The 16,544-nt window shown below is 46.1% G+C and overlaps 1 protein-coding gene across 4 annotated transcripts in view; it reads left to right on the forward strand.

Moving 5' to 3' along the window:
- Positions 1-16,544, forward strand: part of ELAPOR1 (endosome-lysosome associated apoptosis and autophagy regulator 1) — a gene marked incomplete at both ends in the record, with an annotated part of 97,282 nt that overhangs the window by 55,804 nt on the left and 24,934 nt on the right. For 3 of the 4 annotated variants that reach the window (XM_080692249.1, XM_080692250.1, XM_080692251.1), the window contains 4 exons: positions 7,882-8,029; positions 8,672-8,752; positions 9,908-10,013; positions 10,151-10,300. In XM_080692249.1, the coding sequence (XP_080548375.1) occupies positions 7,882-8,029; positions 8,672-8,752; positions 9,908-10,013; positions 10,151-10,300 (485 nt within the window). The remainder of the gene's footprint in view (positions 1-7,881; positions 8,030-8,671; positions 8,753-9,907; positions 10,014-10,150; positions 10,301-16,544) is intronic. The other variant, XM_080692252.1, reaches the window with a different exon arrangement.

Genomic DNA, 16,544 nt, shown 5'->3' on the forward strand with positions numbered 1-16,544 from the left:
GTGCACCACCACACCCGGCTCCATTCCTGTATTTAAATCTCCCAGAGGTACCCATATCTGAGCCATGTAGCAGACATTTGGCAGTCCAATTTTAATTTAATTTTAGAATTCATTTTTTAAAAAATATTTATTGGTGTATTATAGAATTCATTTTTATGTGTCATAGTCCTGAGCAGATAACATCAGGGCAGTGATTAAGCTAGAGAGGACGCCAGGCAGGAGAGGGAGTGTGTGGGTTACGGAACCAACCTCCATCTGAGTCCTAATAGCCAATGTCACTTGGCCCCAGACAAGGTGCGAACCTGGCCCAGTCGGTGGAGAACAAGGGTTTCTCCTCTCTCTGGGGGTTGTGTGGAGAAGCCAGAAACCATTCTCTCTCAGCGAGGCGGGACGTGGGCCAATTAGTAACAACTTGTGTTTTCACTACAAAGCCAATCTCAGAGTCTGGATCTGAGGCCCCCACAGCATCCCTGGGAGGGAGAGAGAGGTTGTTTCTCTCCTTGGAGAAGTGGAGAGGAAATGGCCATCTGGAGAGGTTTTGAAAGGCAATAACCAAGCTGGTAGCAAGAGTCTGGCTCTCTTAATTCAACCTGAATTCAGCCCTACCGCCCCCAGCCTGGGCCACCTCTTGCTGGGCCCCACCACCTCCAGACCTCCTGCGGGTCCACCACCCAGCAGCCAGATGATTTTCTCAAGGCATGTCAAGTCACTGCTCAAAACCTTGGGGTCAGTGGATACCTGCTGCTTTGTGGATTAATTCCGGTCCCCTCCCACAGCCTGTAGGGCTTTGCCAATCTGGCCTCTGCCCTCCTCCCATTTTACCAGCCTCTCTCAAGTAACTTTCCTCTTGCTTGCTACTCAGCTGCTTCCCTCCTCATCCTTCCCACCCCTTCCCTGACTAACTCCTTATTACCCCTCAGGGCTCTGGGAAAAGTCACTTCCTCAAAGAAACCATGCCTCAACCGGGTGCGTGGTTAAGCCCAGTATTTGGGAGGCTGAGGCAGGAGGATTACAGGGTTGAGACCAGCCTCAGACACTCAGCAACTTAGTGAGACCCTGTTTAAAAAAAAAAATAGAGCTGGGCGTGGTGGTGCACGCTTGTAATCCCCGCGCTTGGGAGGCTGAGACAGGAGGATAGCAGGGGTTCAAAGCCAGCCTCAGCTACTTAGTGAGGCTCTCAGCAACTTAGTGAGACCCTGTTTCCAAATACAAATATAAAATAGGTCTGGGAGTATAGCCCAGAGGTAGAAGGCCTATGGGTTCCACCCCCAGTACCACCAAAAAAAAAAAAAAAAAAGAGCCGGGCGTGGTGGCACACACTTGTAATCCCAAAATTCGGGAGGCTGAGACCATAGGATCACAGTTTGGGGACAGCCTCAGCTACTTAGTGAGGCCCTCCACAACTTAGTGAGACCCTGTTTCAAAATAAAGAATAAAAAATAGGGCAGGGGGAATAGCTCAGAGGTAGAATGCCCCTGGGTTCCATCCTCAGACACACACCCCCCCCAAATAGAAAAGGGCTCAGGGTATAGCCCAGTGGTAGAGTGCCTCTGGGTTCAGTCCCTAATACCACCACTACAAAAATTTATTTATTTAGGTACTGGGGGTGGAACCCAGAGGCTTTTCTACCTCCGGGCTATACTCCCAGACCTATTTTATCCTTTATTTGGAAAAAGGGTCTCACTAAGTTGCTGAGAGCCTCACTAAGTAGCTGAGGCTGGCTTCGAACCAGCCTGTGCCATCCTCCTGTCTCAGCCTCCCAGGCGCAGGGATTACAAGCGTGCGCCACCACGCCCGGCTCCCTACCAAAAAACATTTTAAGAAAAGGAAGCAATTTCTTCCTATTACATATTCTTGTATCACCTCATAATTCTCCCATGACACTTACCAGCCATTACTGTGTGATTGTGTGACTAGTTAATTTCTGCCTCTTTCGCTAGAAACACTGCAGGCTCTGAGTGGGAGAGGATCGGGTCTGTTTTGGTTGTTGCTGTGTCTCCAGCATATAACAGCATCTGGCACCAAGAAGAGCCTAAGAAAATCATTAGGAACAAATGATTTGGGCCAGCTACAGGCTCCCTGGCTCCATCCTGAGCCTTCAGGGATCCTCCATGGCTTCCGAGTAGATGTCTCGGGACCGAGGTGCTAGAATCTGACAGATATCAAAGACTGAGAGCAACCTAGCAAAATCCTGTTTCCAGGAAAAAGAAAAAGCAATAAAACAACCCAGGACTGAGATGTGACCCAGAAGTAGAATATCTCTGAGTTCCATCTCCAGTACTAAAGTACCACTACGACCAAAAATTAAAAAAAATTAAAAATAAATAAAAATAAATAAAAATCAAGCAGAAACAGGGTGCGTTGCCGCAGCTCTAGAATTTCATATATTTGTGAGGCTGAGGCAGCAGGAGGGTAAATTCTAGGTCAGCCTGGGCAAATTACCGACATTCTATCTCAAAATAAAAATTTTAGCCAGATGTAGTGGCACACACCTGCTATCCCAGAACATGGGAATCTGAGACAGGAGGATCTCAGGTTCAAGGATAGCCTTAGCTATGCAGTGAGACACTCAGCAACTTAGTAAGACCCTGTCTCAAAATTAAAAAAAAAATAAAATAGGACTGGGAGTGTGGCACAAAGGTAGAATGCCCCTAGGTTCATTTCCCAGCACTAAAAATAAATAAATAATATATATTATATATTATATACATTATATAATATATATAAATTCTGGGGATATATATATATATATATATATATATATGTATGTATGTATATATATTTAAATTCTGGGGATGTGCTTAGTGGTAGAGCATTTTCCTAGCATATTCATAGTTCCTGGCTTAATTCCCACTATAGCAAAAAACAAAAAAAAATTAAAACCAAACAAAAACACATGCGTATCACAGCAGAATGACCCATGGCAAGTTTCCTAATCACTGCTGTCCTGGGTTTCCTCATCCTAAAAATGGTCACAAAAATAGTACTCCAGCTGGGCGTGGTGGCGCACGCTTGTAATCCCTGCGCCTGGGAGGCTGAGACAGGAGGATCGCGCAGGTTTGAAGCCAGCCTCAGCTACTTAGTGAGGCTCTCAGCAACTTAGTGAGACCCTGTTTCCAAATAAAATATAAAATAGATCTGGGAGTGTAGCCCAGAGGTAGAAAGCCTCTGGATTCCACCCCCAGTACCACACACACACACACAAAAAAAGTAGCATTCCTCCTTAAGGAGGAAATATACAGAATTTAGAACAATTCCTATGGAACTAGAAATCAGTGAAAACACATGTGAAATGTCTTGGCCAGGGACCACTCTAACAAAAATAAAAAAATAAACCAGAATTGTGATGCATGTGCAAATGTGAGGCGCTTATGGCATCCTTTTAATTATTCATCACACGTCAGGAGTTATTTATAGCTGATGCTGTTGAATACATTAAATGTCTCTTTCAACAAGGAGAATCAGCGCCATTAGATTAGCTGAGGCCTTTTGGCTGAGCTCAGTTTATGTTTTAGTCCCGAGATAATACCTGGAAGAGCTTGGGGTACCGCGTCACTGCGGCAGACACGGGGCGGGGCCCTCTGTGGACTTGTTTGAGCTTCCCTGAATGGGCCATTGCTAAGCAGCTGGTGGGTTGCTCTCAAACAAAACAGCAAAATTAGGGGTTGGCTCTGATCACCCTTTCCCTCGCATTGTCATTGTCGGTCTAGTCCCCAAGCCCTAAGTGCCCCGGCCCAGGGCTGGGTGCTGGGGATGCTTTAGTGTGCAAATCTGGTCTCTGCTTTCACAGAACCTACAGGCCAGCCAGAGGGCGGACAATTGAAGAGGAATTCAAATGGAGTATGATCAGAAAAGGAAACCCAGATGGCAAATGTACTTCAGAAAAGATGTTCGGCTTCACTTATAACAAAACAAAACAAAAAAAAAGATTTTTTTTTTGTTTTTGGACTGTGGATTGAACTCAGGGGCGTTCTACCTCTGAGCTAGACCCCCATGCCTATTTTATTTTTATTTTTTGAAACAGGGTCTTGCAGCCGGGCGTGGTGGTGCACGCTTGTCATCCCAGCGCTTGGGAGGCTGAGACAGGAGGATCGCACGGGTTCGAAGCCAGCCTCAGCTGCTTAGTGAGGCTCTCAGCAACTTAGTGAGACCCTGTTTCCAAATAAAAAATATAAAATAGATCTGGGAGCATAGCCTGGAGGTAGAAAGCCTCTGGTTCCACCCCCAGTACCACAAAAAAAAAAAAAAAAGAAAAAAAAGAAAAGAAAAGAAAAGAAAAGAAACAGGGACTTGCAGCCGGGCATGGTGGCACATGCTTGTAATCCCAGCATTTGGGAGGCTGAGACTGGAGGTTCATGGTTCACGGACAGCTTCAGCTACTTAGTGAGGCTCTTTGCAACTCAGTGAGACCCTGTTTCAAAATAAAGAATAAAAAATAGGGCAGGGGGTATAGCTCGGAAGTAGAATGACCCTGGGTTCCATCACCAGACCTGCAAAAAAAAAGAAAGAAAGAAAGAAAGAAAGAAAGAAAGAAAGAAAGAAAGAAAGAAAGAAAGAAGGAAAGAAAGAAAGAAGGGGTCTCGCTAATTGCTGAGGCTGGCTTCGAACCTGCAATCATCCTGTCTCTGCCTCTCAAGTACTAGGATTACAGGCATGCACCACATTCGGCTAAGAAAATAAGATTTAAAGCCCAATTAGACGTTTATTTCCTGCCATATCATACTGGCAACAATTTTAGTCTGACAGGTCCAAATTTGGAGAGAATGTGGAGCAACAGGGACTCTGCACACTGCTGGTTGGTATATATTGAACAACCATTTCGGAGAAGCAAGTGGCAGCAGCTGGGAAAGTTGGAGGCTCATCCATGCCCAAGCCAGCAGCTCTCCTCCCAGGCACTCCACTCAGACACGCATCTAAGGACAAGAACAAGCATGTGAATAGCAGAGCGGGCACAAGAGGAACAAAAAGAAAATCTAAATGTCTATTAGCAGTAAATAAATATGGAGCCAGGTGTGCTAGCACATGCCTAGAATCCCAATACTTGGGAGGCTGAGACAGGAGGATCACAGGTTTGAGGCCAGCCTCAAGCCACTTAGCAAAAGCTTTATCAACTTAGATCCTGTTTCAAAATAAAAATAGAAGCTGGGCGTGGTGGCACACGCTTGTAATCCCTGCGCTTGGGATGCTGAGACAGGAGGATCGCACGGGTTCAAAGCCAACCTCAGCTTCTTAGTGAGGCTCTCAGCAACTTAGTGAGACCCTGTTTCCAAATAAAATATAAAAAAGGTCTGGGAGTATAGCCCGGAGGTAGAAAGCCTCTGGATTCCACCCCCAATACCACCAAATAAATAAATAAATAAATAAATAAATAAATAAAATAAAAATAAAAATAAATAAATAAATAAAAATAAAAATAGAGCTGGGGGGGTAGCTCAGAGGTAGAACACCCCTGGGTTCAATTCCCAGTGCCAATAAATAAGTAAATAAATAAATAATAAATAAATATTACATGGTAGTAAAAAAGAAAGGAAGGGCTGTAGGTATAGCTCAATGGTAGAGCACATGCTTAGCTTGAACAAGGCTCTGATTTCAATCCCCATTACCAAATAAATAAGAGAGAATTGAGGGTGTGGTGGCACATGCCTGTAATCTCAGTATTTGGAAGCCTGAGACAAGAAGATTGCAGGTTTACTCAGCAATGTAGCGAGACTCTTGGCAACCTAGCAAGACCCTGTTTCAAATAAAAAATAAGAGCTGGTAAGGTGGCTAAGTACTTGGGAGGCTGAAACAGAAGGATGGCAAATTCAAAGCTAGCCTAGGCAATTTAGTAAGACCCTGTCTCCAAATAAAAAATAAAATAGAGCTGGGGGTGTAGTGTGGAGGTACAATACCTCTGGATTCAATCCCTAACACCATACATAACACCACACACACACACACACACACACACACACACACGAGAGAGAGAGAGAGAGAGAGAGAGAGACATATATGAACATTATGATGTATTATGAATACTTTATATTGAAGCCCTCCCTAACAAAAAGTAAGTTTTAGAACATATAAGTATGATTGCATTTACACCAAATGTTTTTGTTACTGTTGATTAAACCCAGGGGCATTCTACCTCTGAGCTGCTCCCTCATCCCTATTTAATTTAATTAATTAATTTCTGTGGTACTGGGGATCGAACCCAGGGGCATTCTACCTCTGAACTAAATTTCCAGCCCTATTTTATTTTTTGTTTCGAATCAGGGTCTTGTTTAGTTGCCGAAGCTGGCCATCAACCTGTGATCCTCCCGTCTCAGCCTCCTAAGTACTGGGTTTACAGGCATGCACTGCCATATGCAGCTTATTTACATAAAGTTTAAAATCGAGCAAAGTACCACCACACAGTATGTTTAGAGGCGCATAGAGAGAACTTCAAGGGGATGTTAAGCTCAGATTCAGGAGAGCTGTCACTTGGCGGCTGGGAAGGGGTGTGTGTAGAGGAAAGGGGGTGAGATTCGCCACGGTTACAGGGAGGTTTACCACGCTGCATCTCTTAAGCAGGGTGAGGGGGAGTGGCGTGTTCACTGTATCTTCATATAGGTCTTAAAGAGTTGATAATAGATTAAAACTAACTAAAGCCAAGTGAGATCGTGGCTATGAGAAGGGGAACAGAGAAAGCTAAGGGCATCTGTAGCAGAAACAGTATCAATGAAGACTTCTTAGATGAAGTGGTATTTGGCGTAAATCAGGAGGAATGAAATGGAGGGAGGGAGGAGGAAGCTGGTTCCAGGAAGGGGGCAAGGCCGGGGGTAAGAGAGTGCTTGGCAGAGGAATTGAGAGAAATTCCATAGGGTTGGAGTAGGAAGAGTGGGCCAAGAATTTGCACCATCCCCCCTCAGGGCAACAGGGGTCAGTGTTTTGTTTTGTTTTATTTTATTTTGCAGGTCTGGGGATGGAACCCAGGGGCATTCGACCCCCTGCCCTATATTTTATTCTTTATTTTGAAACAGGGTCTCACTTACTTGCAGAGAGCCTCACTAAGTAGCGAGGCTGTCTGCGAACCTGGGGCAGAGGTGGGTTTAGGGAATGGTGTACTCATATTTTCTTTCTGGAGGATGTCTCCAGCCCCAGCATGCAGAGGGACTGGGGGATGCAGGGTGAATGTGGAGGCGTGCTCAGAAATGGGATGGCGGGGAGCAAAGGAGGGACAGTGTGGATGGGGCGAGGCAGATCTAGGAGACAAAACAGATATGATAAGACTGATGGTTTCTGGGGTTCTCTGGTCTTCCCCTTCACACAAAGACCATTTTACAGGTAGTGCATCTTAAAGTGGACATTTCTGGAACAGCAGGTGGACTGGACTGGATGAACTTCAGAGTTCTTTCTGAAGAATATCTGTCTCTACTGACTTACCTTGACAGCTTTGGGGTCAGGCGGACCTGGGTTCAAATCCCAGCCCCACCACTGGATGGCTTGGTGATACTGGGCAACGTGCTTACCAAGCCCCAGTTTCATTATCTATGAAATAGAAAAAGTAGCTCTTCCTCTTCTTGGCGAAAAGAAATCATGAGTGTAAAGCATGTAGTCCCATACCCGGACGATAGGAATGTCTCCCATCCCCACTTCACCTGCCGTCTACTTCCGGGGCAGTTCTCCACCTGTGCAGTGGCACCTGTCTGTCTTCCTCTCGCTGGCTGCACCCCAGGCTCCTCGGTCTAGCCTCAGACCTCCTCTGGTCACTCCTCACTGAGCATTTTCAGAGGGAAGCTTAGGCTTGTGACGCCCCAGGCTGGACTTCTCCAGTGACCTGGCAGAACGCAAGACCGGCACGTGGCCCGAAGCCTGGTGGCCTGTGTCCTGCCAGTGAACTTGGCTCCTGTTCCTTCCCAGGTCCAAGTGGGTTCCCCATGGTGATTACATTGCCTCCAACACCGATGAGTGCACAGCCACGCTCATGTACGCCGTCAACCTGAAGCAGTCGGGCACTGTTAACTTTGAGTACTACTACCCAGACGCCAGCATCATTTTCGAGTTCTTTGTAAGTCCCTGGCCAGGGGAGGTGGAGGGGATCCAGGCCTCTGAGGAGGAGGGGGTCCAGGTCTCTGAGGCTCAGATTCATTTGCAGGAGTCAGCCACAAGTATGGTCATGCCTGGAAGATCACAGCTGTTTTCCCTGTAGAGCCGGTGAAATTTCTAGGTGTTTCATCCTATTTAGGCATGAAAATGGCCTCTATAAATGGCTGATCTGCAAATTACTTCTTTGGTATCAATGTTTTGAGTGTAGCTAGTCTCTACCACTTTAAGGCTGCTGTGTTCCCAGTTGAGTCCTAAAGGAAATGGACAACTCTTCCCATCAGAAGGGCCCCTGGAGGGCTGTGGGCACAGGGCAAGGCCCGCATTTCCTGAGAAAGCCAAGCTCTGAGCCAGATACGCACTTGCAATCCCAGTACTTGGGAGGCTGAGATGGGAGGATTACAGGTTCAAGGCCAGCTTCAGCCCCTTAGCAAGATACTGCTTCAAAAGAAAAAAAAATAAGATAGGGCTGGGGCTAGGGGTGTAGCTTAATAGTAGAATGCACCAAGTTCAGTCTCCAGGACACACATACACACACACACACACACACACACACACACACACACACAGGACACTGAGCTCTGAACCCAAACTCCTGCTGTTGCAGGTCCAGAATGATCAGTGCCAGCCCAATGCAGATGACTCCAGGTGGATGAAAAGCACGGAGAAAGGATGGGAATTCCACAGCGTGAGTGCCTCTCTAGCCTCCTCCCAGAGACTTCGGGTTTCTCAGGGACCCAGGCCTCTCCTTAAGGAGGACTTCCTCCAGTCTGAGCCTCCACCCCTCTGACCCCGGAGGGCAGGGTCTGAGATGATGAGGGCGCTCTGGTCTCTCTCCTCTTGACTGGTGGAATATGGACGTGGGTGCGCTTCACCCTGGGACCAGCAGATCTCCAACTTTGAGGCTGGGCTTTCTAGAGAACCAGAGAAGAATAAAAGGAGGCCAGACACCTTCAGCCACTACCATCGGGTCATTTAGTTGGTCTCACCATAAAAGATGTTCTTGGTATACGTGATGGATGTGGGGCACAGTGGGAGTGGACATGAGGGTGGTAGGGGAGGTGTAGAGAGAGGAGCTAAGCTTAGCTAAGAAGAAGGGTGAAGCTGAGGCGGAAGAGAGACCGGGTTAACATAGGCGCTGCCTATTCCCTAGAGGCTAAACCGGAAGCTGAGCATGGTGGTGCATGCTTATAATCCCAATACTTGGGAAACAGAGATCACAGGTTCATGGCCAGCCTCCGTAACTCAGCAAGACCCTGTTTCCAAATGAAAAATAAAATAGGTTTGGGGGTGTAGCTCAGGGTAGAATGTCATGGGTTCAGTCCCCAGTACAGAAAAAAGTTAAAAGGGGTGGGGCAGAGAGCCAGATGTGGTGGCACATGATTTTTTTTTTTTTTTTTTTGGTGGTACTGGGGTTCCTGGAAGCCCTTCTACCTCCGGTCTACACTCCCAGACCTATTTATTTTTACATTTTTATTTGGAAACAGGGTCTCCTAAGCCAGCGCGCGTGGCTGGCTTCGAACCTGCGTGATCCTTCTGTCTCTGCCTCCCAAGCGCGGGGATTACAAGCGTGCGCCACGACACCCGGTGGTGGCACGTGATTTTAATCTCAGTACTTGGGAGGCTGAGACAGAAGGATTGTACAAGTTCAAAGCCAGCCTCAGCTACTTAGTGAGACCCTGTTTCCAAATAAAATATAAAATAGGTCGTGGATGTAGCCCGGAGGTAGAAAAGCCCCTGAGTTCTATACCCAGTACTACAAAAAAAAGAGGAAGGGCTAAACCTGCAGGTCACCAATGCCTATCTCCATGGTGAACTAGTGGCTCGTTTCTGTTGCTTTTAGGTTGAGCTAAATCGAGGCAATAATGTTCTCTACTGGAGAACCACAGCCTTCTCGGTGTGGTCCAAGGTTTCCAAGCCTGTGCTTGTGAGAAACATCGCCATAACAGGTACCGGGCAGAGGACTGGACCTGGGGTCTGTTGCTGACTTCCTGGCCTCTTGGCTTTGCCGGGGGGGTGGGGACAGTACCCGGGGCGGGGGGTCCAACCCCAGCCCTGGCTTTTCTCTTCCGTTTCTCCTCCCTAGGGGTGGCCTACACTTCAGAATGCTTTCCCTGCAAACCTGGCACGTATACAGCCCAGCAGGGCTCTTCTTTCTGCAAACTCTGCCCAGCCAACTCTTATTCAAATAAAGGAGAGACTTCTTGCCATCCGTGTGACCCTGACAAATACTCAGGTAATGTTCCTGAGGGAAGCACTAGGGGTGGGGGGGTTTCAACAAAGACACGGAGTTATCCTTCCGGCCAATCTGACAATGATGACTCTTAAACCCTTCCCTTTGGGAACTTAGAAGATCTCTGTTTGCTTATATCTCCATCTATTGCCCCAGAAGCAAAAATGAAATAATTCAATAAATATTTATTCAAGCCCCACATGTCTGCCAGACCCTACTCCAGCTGCTTGGAATATATCATCAAATGACCCATATGAGTTTACATTCTAGCGAAGGAGAAAGCAGACAATAAATAGCAATTATGCTATTACGTGTGGTGGTTCACACCTGCAGTCCCAGTACTTGGGAGGCTGAGGCAGGAGGATTGTAGGTTTGAGACCAGCCTCGGTAATTTAGCGAGGTTCGCAGCAACCTAGCAAGACCCTGTTTCAAAACAAACAAACAAACAAACTGTGGCCAGTGTGCCATAACTTAGTGAGAATTTGTTTCAAAATAAAAACTAAAAAAAAAGAGCTGGGAGTGTAATGGTAGAGTACCCTTGGTTTCAATCCCCAGCAACCCCCCACACCAGTAACTACAAGAAATAACTGATTTATGCATAACAAATTATATAGTATGTCATACAGAGAAAAAAAAGGGAAAGGAAAGCAGCTCAAAGAGGGATTTGGACGTAGGGAAAGAGAGTGCAATCATTTTTTAAACATTTTAATTTACAAGACCCATGAGGCATTATTGGTGGGCACAAACTTCAAGTTTCATTATTATTTATTTATTTATTTGTTTATTTATTTATTGCTGTATTGGGGATAAAACCCAGGGGCCTTCTACCTCTGAGCTATACCCCCAGAGCTGTGTTTTTTGTTTTAATTTTTGTTTTTGTTTTGTGGTACTAGGGATAGAACACAGGGACATTCTACCTCTAAGCTACACCCCCAGTCCTATTTTTTTATTTTTTTATTTTTATTTTTCAGTACTGGGGTTGGAACCCAGAGGCTTTCTACTTCCGCGCTATACTCCCAGACCTATTTTTCTATATGTATTTTGTTTGGAAACAGGGTCTCGCTACATTGCTGAGAGCCTCACTAAGTAGCTGAGGCTGGCTTCGAACCTGTGCGATCCTCCTGTGTCAGCCTTCCAAGCGCGGGGATTACAAGCGTGCGCCGCCACGCCCAGCTTTATTCTTCATTTTGAAACAAGGTCTCACTGAGTTGCAAAGGGCCTCACTGAGTAGCTGAGGCTGTCTTTGAACCGTGATCCTCCTGTCTCAACCTCCCAAATGCTGGGATTACAAGCATGGGCCACCACACCTGGCTTCCCAGAGCTGTTTATTTCTTATTTAGAAACAGGATTGCTAAATTGCTGAGACTGACTTCAAACCTGTGATCTTTCTGTCTCAGCCTTCCAAATACTGAGATTACAAACATGTGCCACCATGCCTGGCTTTTATTTTATTTTTAAATGAAGAATGATAATTGTATATGTTTAGGAGGTGCAGTGTGGTGTTTCAATACATGTAAACTTTATCGATCATATAAGAGACCAACCTTTTTTTTTTTTTTTTTTTTGGTGGTACTGGGGTTCCTGGAAGCCCTTCTACCTCCGGGCTACACTCCCAGACCCATTTTATTTTTGGGAAACGGGGTCTCCTAAGCCAGCACGGCTGGCTTCGAACCTGTGCGATCCTCCTGTCTCCGCCTCCCAAGCGCGGGGATTGCAAGCATGCGCCGCCAGGACCAGCGAGACCAACCATTTTGATAGCAAGGGTATTTCATTAGACTAAGCCTTCATCGAATTCAAAGCACGTTTTTCCCACCCTAATACTGGAAATAGAACCCAGTGGTCCTCTACCTCTGAGCTACCCCCTCCCCTAGCCCTTTTCATTTTTTATTTTGAAACAGGGTTTTGCTAAACAGCCCCTTACTGAGTCTAGCCTCGAACCTATTATCCTGTGTCAGCCTCTTAACTACTGTGATTACAGGCGTGTGCCATCATGCCTGGCTTGTTTTGTTTTGGGACAGGGTCTCACTATGTTGCCCAGGTTGATCTTAAACTCCCAGCCTCAAGGGATTCTCTTGCCTCAGCCTCCTGAGTGGTTGGGATTACAGGCACACGCCAGTATGCCAAACTCCACATTAGGCATTTGGGGAGAAACACAAGGTTGTTTGGAACACAATTTGCAAACCACTGCTCCAAGAGGAATTGAGAAGACAGCTGGAAATGGCCTGTTTTGACAGTTTCTAGATAGCTTCTAAAAGCATCCTAATTGGGAAATAGGACTTGGTTATTCGAGGAGTTAGGGGACATCACAGCTCTGCTTTAGGGTGGGTGCCAGAGCCTGCCGACAAGAGTAGGGGTTCTGAAGTGAGGTGTGAGGATGAAGAGTTTTTAACCCTAACGTGGGGGAGCCGCCAGCCTACTATCTCTACTGGTCGACCCCTGTTCGTGGGTCAATATTTCCTACGGGTCGACGACTACGCCTGGGTCAGTATTCTCTATCGCGTGGACAACTCCTGGCCAACGCAGCTTCTGGGTCAATCTCGTCTTTATTGTGCCGACGCTGACTTGTTTTTCCAGAGGTATTTATACACAGCTACAGGTCAATCAACATTCTCGTGCTACCACCACCGGAATACAATACAGACCAATACAAAACACACACATTACAGATAGGTCAATCAGTACCCTCGTGTCATCACCACCTGATCTTCTCTCAGACCTCTTTGAACTTTTCATAACCCCAAACCTTGTTGACTCTGGGAGAAGGACAATCAGAGACACCAATCTAGTGGGAGGCCTTAATGGCTCCCAACAGGTGGGCAGTGCCACCAGAAGGCCCTCTGCCCTGGCAGCCCAGTGATTGGCACCAGGTCCTATCTCCAAGGCAAGTTCTGAAACCACTAAGGAGGGAGAGAAAGAGTCTCCTTTTTGCCCTTGGAAACACGCATCACTATTCTAACTTTCCATTCGTACACAGAACCATAAATATACCCAACACAAGGCCCGCGCTCCCGCAGGCTCCCGTATCCCTACAGAGCCACGCTCCACACAGGTGTTGTGGTGTGTGTTTGCTTAACCAAGACCAGCCACTGACCTTGGAAACGGCTTACTTCACACTACTCCTAAAACAAAAGTCCTATTTATCTACCCAGATCTCGCTAGATGACTGTAATTTCTAGACAGAACAGGAAAGTTTAGATTTCAGGGGAAGTTTTAAACTCTTAAGTCTAAATTTCTGTTTTTCCACCTGGATTTCTCCCCCTCTATGCTTGGTCTCTCTCAATGGCATCCTCTGTTAGCCTGTCCCCGGCTCCTTTACCAGCTTGACAGTTGTGCGAGGCTTTGAATGGCAAGGTGGTTCTAGAAAAACTGCTAGGAGTGCTTTGATAATTCTATGTAACCCGATTTTTATCCAGAAAGCTATTAATAAAAGTGTTCAGTTGGGATGCTGAATTATTGGAGTCTATTCTTCTTCTGCCACTGATTTCTCAATCTGCCCCTTGACTGGGAAGTGAAGGTTTTATTTATTTATTTATTTATTTATTTATTTATTTATTTTTGCAGTACTGGGGATGGAACCCCGGGGGCATTCTACCTCCGAGCAACACCTCTAGCCCTAATTTTTAATTCTTTATTTGGAAACAGGGTCTCACTGAGTTGCCAAGGGCCTCACTAAGTAGCTGAGGCTATCCGAGAACCACGATCCTCCTGTCTCAGCCTCCCGAGTGCTGGGATTACAAGTGTGCACCACCACGCCCGGCAGGAAGTGAGTTTTTACTAGGAAGAAGTTGGTCACCCTGCAGAATGCCACAGCATCCTGGGGTATAAAGAACGTCAGATTTCTTTGACATTTGACTCAGGGTGAGTGGGAGGCTAGAAAAAAAATGCAGAGTTTGATAAGAGTCCAGGATGAAATGTGCATGAAGGGGCTGACAGAAGACCCGTCCCTGTGCCCACTGAAGCTGGTGTGGCGAAGCCATTTGTCGGTCAGTCCATAGTAGCTAGTGTCCGCCCTCAAGCTTCTGTCAAAAAATAGAAATGCAAGCTGGGCACACACCTGTAATTCCAGTACTTGGGAGGCTGAGAAAGGAGGATTGCAGGTTTTTTATTCTTTTTTTTTTTTTTTTTAAACAGGGTCTCACCAAGATGCGGAGGGCCTCACTAAGTAGCTGAGGCTGTCCACGAACTGCGATCCTTCTGTCTCAGCCTCCCAAATGCTGGGATTACAAGCATTTGCCACCACGCCCATCTGGCTATTCCACTTTTTTTTTTTTTTTCCAGTATTGGGGATGGAACCCAGGGGCATTCTACCTTCGAGCTATACCCCCGGCCTCATTTTTTTATTCTTTATTTTGAAACAGGGTCTCTGCGTTGCAAAGGGCCTCACTAAGTAGCTGAGGCTGTCCACAAACTGTGATCCTTCTGTCTCAGTCTCCCAAATGCTGGGATTACAAGCATGCGCCACCACGCCCAGCTTCTATTCCACTTTTAATATAAAATATTCACCAGGTGTGGTGGCACATGCCTGTAATTTCAGTACTTGGGAGGCTGAGATAAGAGGATTATTGATTTGAGGCTGCCTTAGCAACTTAGTGAGTCCCTCAGCAATTTAGCAAGGCTCTGTTTGGGAGGTAAGATGCCCCTGGGTTCAATCTCCAGTATAATAAATACATTAATTATTTTAAAATGAAAATAGTCTTAGCCGGGTGTGGTGGCACAAGTTTGTAATCCCAGCATTTGGAAGGCTGAGGCAGGAGGATAGCAGTTCGTGGACAGCCTCAGCTACTTAGTGAGGCTCTTTGCAACTCAGTGAGATCCTGTTACAAAATAAAGAATAAAAATATAAGACTGGGGGTATAGTTCAAAAGTAGAATGCCCCTGGGTTCCATCCCTAGTACCGCAAAAAAGAAAAAAGTAAAAAATGAAAATAGTCTTGGTATAGGTTACAATTATAATATGTCACTTAAATAGAAAGTCACAACTGGCACATTTTCTAACTTATTCCTGAGAGCATGGTGTGGGAATGATTTCCCCATTTACAAATGGATAAAGAGTTCAGCGAGGTTAAGGGTTTTGCCAAGAGTCTGAGCTGGTGCCTGAGCTGGGCCTTGTGTTCACTAGCTCCTTAAATCCCCAGAGGAAACATCTTCCTACGATAAAGTGGGTCTGGGTGACAGCGGCATACTCTTGGAGGCGGGAAAGAAGATATTGAAAGGAGGAGGAACGTGTAGAAAAGGAGTTGAGGGCTCCTGAGATAAACTCTTATCATCTTACAGTTTTGCCCAGGGACAATTCTACCCAATCCCTTTTCATTGCCTCAACCAACAAAACATCTCTAGGCCTTTTCTTCAAACTTGACTAATGCTCAACTTAAACACCTCCGTGAAACCCGAGCTAGGCAAGGAGGTCTGTCTCAGCGTTTGGGTTAATCATTTATTAAAACCGCGTCAACAGTGGCCAATGTGTAAACAGCTGGATCATTTTTTTCTAAAACTTAGAGCTAGAGTAGCAGGTTGGGCAAATATTTGACAAAGCAGAGAAAGGTCTTCCGTGCAAAATGCCTTTCCTAACACACGCCTTGTACTTTGCTAGACTCGGTACACGAGGTCCTGGGAACTGACATGTTCTTAGCATCTCCTCCAGCTCTCTTCTGGTCAAATCAGTCAAAAGCAGGAGTCCCTGTCTTAATGCTTGGGAGGCTGAGACAGGAGGACTGCAGGTTCAAAGCCAATCTCAGCAACCTAGTGAGACTCTCTGCAACTTACCAAAACCCTGCTTCATAATAAAAAGGACTGAGGGTGTCGCTCAGAGGTAGAATGCCCTTGGGTTCAATCCCAGTACCAAAACAAACAAAGCAAGAATCCTTGGATTGTTGTGTGCTGAATTGGTCCTCTGCTTGTTAACCAAGTAAATGAGCTGACAAGACCACAGCTGTCTCTCCTCCCGTGGTTTCCTCTTGCCCCGATTAATAAAATGGAGACAGAAGAGAAGGGAAAAGTGCGATTGAGGAAACTCCCCCCCTCCCGTGCAGGCCAACAGGATTGTAATCAGGAGATTCTCTGATCCAGAAAGTCATTTGGAAAAAGGAAGGTATCATTAGAAAAAAATAAGCCCTTCTCTGGAAGGGAGGGAAGGAGACTTTTAATCCTTATTAAATCTCCTATGACCATTTCCAAATATAATTTGCGACCCTGCAGGTAATAATTGTCTACTTAATGTGCCAGGCTTTGCTGGCACCAGCAAAAAATAC

The sequence above is a fragment of the Muscardinus avellanarius genome, assembly GCF_963383645.1.
Source record: "Muscardinus avellanarius genome assembly, chromosome: 3".
Classification (NCBI taxonomy): domain Eukaryota; kingdom Metazoa; phylum Chordata; class Mammalia; order Rodentia; family Gliridae; genus Muscardinus; species Muscardinus avellanarius.